Source organism: Macrobrachium nipponense, chromosome 26 (genome assembly GCF_015104395.2).
Source record: "Macrobrachium nipponense isolate FS-2020 chromosome 26, ASM1510439v2, whole genome shotgun sequence".
NCBI lineage: Eukaryota > Metazoa > Arthropoda > Malacostraca > Decapoda > Palaemonidae > Macrobrachium > Macrobrachium nipponense.
In genome coordinates, this window is record NC_087215.1 from 72,772,259 (window position 1) to 72,778,895 (window position 6,637).

The following is a 6,637-nucleotide window of genomic DNA, read 5'->3' on the forward strand; positions in this document are numbered from 1 at the left end:
AATGATAAGATATCTTGAAAGAAGCGGGAAATTATGGGACGGTGTAGCCTGTCGTGTGTTACAAGGCCAAGCGAAAGGCAGGAGGAAATGAAACGAAAATGATGATGAAATGGAGAAGGAACAGATAATAGAACATTTGTCGCTTGAATGGCTTGCTGTTCCCGTCGAAGACGTCTGATAACGGATTATACGTGAGATTTGAGGCGGACGCCATGTCATTGTGTTCACACCATCCATCAGTTCCAGTACTAAAAAAAAAAATCGGTTGCTTCTTAGTTTCGAATAAATAAATAACAAATAATTAATAATAATAATTAATAATAATCATAATAATAATAATAATACAATGGGCTGGCCCGGATAGCTAAACCATTTTCGTAACAATAATAATAATAATAAGGGTATGGACTGGCCATCATACTATCGTAATAATAATAATAATAATAATAATAATAATAATAATAATAATAATAATAATAATGATCAACGAAAGATGACTATTGGATACCCAGCAATGCTGCCAAACCCCCGCCCAACTCCCCCCCCCAACCCCCCCAACCGCCCCCCCAAAAAAAAAGCCAACACGACCCGAGTCAATCAAGTGAAGTAGACAGGAAGAGAGGGTATACGTATAGATTAGACATATAGAAAAAAATAGCAATTGGAATTGCTTGGGCGCGCGCGCGCATCATTGCCGTAACAGGTCGTGCCACGGGGCCAAGGTTGGTCACGAAATGCCCATTTGTAAAGATGGGATGGGCTGATGGCAATGGGAGGAGATGTGGGTATTTAAACCCTGGTGAAAAAATCGTCAACCCAGTGGAACTCGGGACACCAACTCGACGATACGCACACAGCTATGAGGGCTTTGGTACGTCTAAACAATAAGTGTGTGTTTGTGTGTGTATATATATCTATATATAGCTTGTTAATAGTGTTGTTATCTTAGGTGGAGTGCAATTTGGCTTTTTAACCCGTGGTTGTAAGGGCGGCGACCTTTGGCGTGACGAATCTTGAACCGTTTAATTTGGCAGCGCAGAATTATAAGGAAGGGACGTATGTATATTAAAATTTGAATGATTTTGTGATATGTACAGTAATGCTCTTGGGGAAGGTATATAATCGATACTGAACGTGATGTTAAAATGATACCTTAAACACACACACACATATATATATGTATATATATTATATATATTTATATATTACATATATCATAAATATATATGTTATATATTTGTAGCAACTCTCATATTAACAAACTGAATGATTTGATGTCTTTCGTAAACGTTACAAAATCTGTATTTTACTTGATGTTAAATCAATTATCTCTATATATATATATACACACACACACACACACACACACACACATATATATATATATATATATATATATATATATATATATATATATATATATATATATATATATATATATATATATTGTGTGTGTGTGTGTGTGTGTGTGTGTGAGCTTGTGTATCGGGTCTCATCAGTCTAGGGATCTTATAGAGAGAGAGAGAGAGAGAGAGAGAGAGAGAGAGAGAGAGAGAGAGAGAGAGAGGGTTTATTACAGATCAGGTCTTATTGATAAAAAAAATAACACAATATGCATAGGATCCTTAGGTCAAGTAGATGTAAAACCATCTAAAGCTATTGCACATTACAGAACAACAAGATCTCATAGATAAAATTATATACATAGGTTACCTAGGCCAAATGTATTTAGAATATTCTAAATCTATTGCACCTTCTGTAAAAAGATATCATAGATAAATCAGTATACGTAGGTTCTCTAGGTCAAATATTTAGAACATTTGAAATCTATCGCACCCTCTATAAAAAGATGTAGATAAAACACCATACATTGGTTCCGTAGGGCAAATAGATTCAGAACATTCTAAATCTGTGTCACAGTCTATAAAAAGATATCGTAGATAAAACGATATACAGTTTCCCTAAGTCAGCAGATATTATAGAGCTATCTGATCTCAAAATAAGTTCCACATTCTAAAAAAAAAAAAAAAAAAAAATAAAAAAAAATAAAAATAAACTAAATAAATAAAAATAAAATCTTATAAATAAAAATTCATATAATTCTCAGGTCATATTGGCAGTCTTGGGGACTTGCGCAGCAAGTCTCCACCAGGCCTACCACAGCCCCTACCACAGCTCCTTCTTCGGACTGCCAGCAGGCGGACCCCAGCCCAAATGGACAGGCCCTCTGGCATCGTCCGTGCCTGCGGGAGTCGACGGGACGATCACCCAGGTATCTGAAACTCCCGAGGTCTCAGCCGCCCGCAGCGCCTTCTTCAACGCCTACCAGCAGCAGCTAGCAGCCGTCGCAGGAGGGAGTGGCCGTTATGGCGTCGTCGCCGACGTGTCTGTTCCCATCTTCCGTCAGGAGGTCGGGTCGAGGCCTCTTAGGCATCCTAATACGGTGGCTCCTGCGTACAGGTCTGGAGCCGCTGCGTCCTCGGCTTCGTCATTGTCCTCGTCTTCGCTTTCCAAGCCGGTCGTCCCGTCCCGCATCGTCGTGTCCAACGGACACGTCCAGGACACGCCGGAAGTCGCCAACGCCAAGTCGCACTTCTTCAGGCTCTTCGGCGAGCAGGCCGCAGCGGCTGCGGCAGCTCCCGACGACGAAGAATACTTTCCCCGGTATCCTTCCGTCCCTCAGCGACGCTACTATTAGCGACTCGCGCTGCTATTAGCGACTCAAGCTGCTACACTATCGGGGGATAGAGTGCCAACCAGACGCGCCACGTAACGGAACAGTTCCGTGACGGGGCGATGCGCCCGTTACCGGAACCGCTGGACGAAAACGTATTTCGCTGTAAAGAAATAATAAAGTATTAATATTATTATTATTATTATTATTATTATTATTATTATTATTTTTGTTGTTGTAATGCTCACAAGACGAAGCCTATTCATACGGAACAGAGACCACCACATGGACCATTGACTTAAAATTCAAGAACCTTTCAATTATTATTATTATTATTATTATTATTATTATTATTATTATTATTATTATTATTATTATTATTATTATTATTATTATTATTATTATTATTATTATGCAGAAGATGAGCCCAAATCAAATGGAATAAACATTATTATTATTATTATTATTATTATTATTATTATTATTATTATTATTATTATTATTATTATTATTATTATTATTATTATTATTATTATTATTATTATTATTATTATTATTATTCAGGAGACGAACCCTATTCATTCGGAACAAGCCCACCAAAGGGTCCATTAATTTGATAATTCTTAAGTTTCTGAAGAATGTTATGGCGTTCATTCGAAAAAGTAACAGAAGGTAAAGGGAAACATAAAAAGAAGAGATCATTTGTTAAAGACAGAAAAAAAATCGACCAACAATCCAATAAACAAATAGGTAAGAATATAACTTTTTGAAATACAAGAAAATCGTATTATGGCAGCAATTCGTCACTTATCTACTTGTCTCATTTTTATTCACCTCGTTCGTCTCCCGAATTCGACCTTGGATACATTCGATAAAGCAAGACAATCGTGATGAGGCAATGGAAAGTAGAGAGCTCCACATTTATGTATATATATATGTATATATATATACACACGCATATATATATACACATATACATTCAATATATATACATGTATATGTTTATACATACATGTTTCCGCGCGTGTGGATATATATTTTTTTTCAAATCTAAGAATTCATCCAGTGGTTAACTATAATACAAATCGTATATAAAGCAATATGAAGAAACGAGAGAGAGAGAGAGAGAGAGAGAGAGAGAGAGAGAGAAATATTTTGATAGGATATATATATATATATACTTTATATATATACAAATGTATATATGTACATATATACTCACACAAAGGAATATGTTATTTCTTGTATAAAATTGATGATAATGTCTACAGTACCCAGGCAAAGAAGAAAAACTCGAAATGAAAATGTGGAATTTTATTCTTTCGGAAAAACTTGTAGAATATTACAGTCAAAAGGATAAAAATAACATTATTGATGCAGTCACTTCATGACTGGGAATCCGATTATTTGGGAAAATAGGGCCACTAATGCCCCGGCATACCAACGGAATGCCCAAGGTCTAGTGGGATATGAGAAATGACCTCGCATTCTTGAAAGTCACTCGAAAGATTTTTAGCACTGAGAATTTAAAGTTTCCCCTTTGTGGCTTGGGAGAAACGGCATAGGATACTTGGCTTTCACGAGGGGTCCTAATGGCCTCCGAGATTTTTGAGGATAGATCACAGAAGACTGTATACTCCCTTGCATAATATACATATTCATGAATTCTCCAGTTAAAACAGGATACGTCTCGAGTATAAAAGGCCCGTTAGAACAGTCTGATTTAAAGCTAAGGACTATATTTGGGTGGACCAACTTCCACCCTTATCAAGCAATGACTAATTATGGTAGAAGTTGGTCAACCGAAACATAAGTCCTAAGCTTCATACCAGAGTGTTTTAATGGGCCGTTCCTACTTGAGATTATATATATATATATATATATATATATATATATATATATATATATATATATATATATATATATGAGGTTTTAGATATATGAAGTTGCAGACCACAGGGAACTGTTTATTAATAAACATCTCTCGATAAAGGCCAGTGGAGGCCGAAACTGTTGAGCTAAAAGGAATTTCAGCTCTTTTTTTTTTTTTTCGCTTGTGGACGACAACCTCATATATGTATGTATGTATATATATATATATAATATATATATATATATATATACATATATATATATAATATATATATATATATATATATATATATATATGAATAACTTGATCACGAAGTATATAAAACGTGATGCTATGTATAGATAAAGGTTTTTGCCACGAAGGAAAATTGAAAAGCGAGATAGCCGAGAACTTTCGGTCTAGCACGACCCTTTTTTACTGAGGCATAACTGATCATACAGAGTAAAAACATAGTAAAAGTACAAGATTACAAGATTAGCAATAAGGTCGATTTCACTCTTCAGAAACGAGGAAACGCCTGAGGGCAAGATTAGCGATTTTTAGGCAGCCACTCCTCATATACAACTTATTACCATGAAATTTACAAAAATGCTCCCAAAAAAATGATTGAAAAGACGAAATAAGGATATAAATATATCGAGCAAGAGAGAGAGAGAGAGAGAGAGAGAGAGAGAGAGAAATAATAACTGTATACATGGAATTTTTTGAAAGACAACACCTCCCGAATATCACACTTGTCCCCTTAAAGTGGTACAGATATGTAAATGACATCTTAGTAGTCTTACCTGTTGGTATCGATGTAAATGACTTATTGTCTAAATTGAATAATTTAGTGCCATCCATAAAATTTACTGTTGAAATTAAAAATAACACTGTCATCCCTTTCCTAGATGTATTAATACATAGAGAATCTTTCCAATGTAAATTCAGTATTTATAGAAAACCCACAAATAATTTAACATATGTACATTTTTATTCTGGCCACCATCTTAATATTAAAATTTCAATTTTTTCTTCTATGTTCCTACGTGCTAGTCCACAATATCTTGACCAAGAAATAGAATACATAAAAAAGATAGGAAACGATCTCTGTCACCTACTTCACATAATTGATTTATGTTATCAAAAAGCTCACAAAAAGATTTAGTGTTGTTAGTAATGAAAAAGAAATCCCTAAACATGTACTTAGCTTGCATTACTTTCGTAGATTTGAAACCATAAGATCAATATTTAAATTGTTTAATGTTAATGTAGTGTTCTCTTATAACAATACCATTAAAGATATGTTAATTAAGAATAGTTCCGTAACAAATAACAACATCATTTACAAAATTCCTTGTAAGGATTGCCCATCTTTTTACGTTGGTCAGTATTAAGCAGCATATGTATTCAGTTAGAACAGCCCAGACTTCAAACGCACTGTTTATCCATCTGAGTGAAAAGTCTCATTGTATTAACTGGGGCGATGCCTTTGTAATTGCTAGATCTAATGATTATGTTTCAAGAAATTTACTGGAATCGGCAATTATACAAATCACTAATAAAAACAACCTAAATCTTAGTCCGGGATTGTACCATTTGGACCCATATATTTGTAAAATGTTTATGAAGGACCTTAAAATAAATGAACTACTAATTAATTAGTTCCACATGTATACAATTATTATCTCTCTCTCTCTCTCTCTTGCTCGATATATTTATATCCTTTTTCCGTCTTTTCAATCATTTTTTTGGGAACATTTTTGTAAATTTTATGGTAATTAGTTGTATATGCCTCCTTGTTTTTTCAAAATGTATTGTTTTCTGGATGAATCATCTGTTGACCACGTGTTTTGCTCCTCCAAGGAGTGGCTGCCTAAAAATCGCTAATCTTGCCCTCAGGCGTTTCCTCGTTTCTGTAGAGTGAAATCGATCTTATTGCTAATCTTGTAATGTCAGTTTGGATATTAAGCCTACTTTTACTATGTTTTTCCTCTATATGATCAGTTATGCCTTAGTAAAGGGTCGTGCTAGACCGAAAGTTCTCACCTATCTCGCTTTTCAATTTTCCTTCGTGGCAAAAACCTTTATATATACATATATATAAATAT

The 6,637-nt window shown here is 34.8% G+C and overlaps 1 protein-coding gene across 1 annotated transcript in view; it reads left to right on the plus strand.

The window, feature by feature from the left end:
* Positions 1-755: 755 nt before the first annotated feature.
* Positions 756-6,637, plus strand: part of LOC135199726 (uncharacterized) — a 10,763-nt gene continuing 4,881 nt past the window's right edge. Inside the window, exons 1-3 of the mRNA XM_064227881.1 lie at positions 756-871; positions 2,108-2,697; positions 3,946-3,952. Of these exons, the coding sequence (XP_064083951.1) occupies positions 860-871; positions 2,108-2,697; positions 3,946-3,952 (609 nt within the window). The 5' untranslated portion in view covers positions 756-859. The remainder of the gene's footprint in view (positions 872-2,107; positions 2,698-3,945; positions 3,953-6,637) is intronic.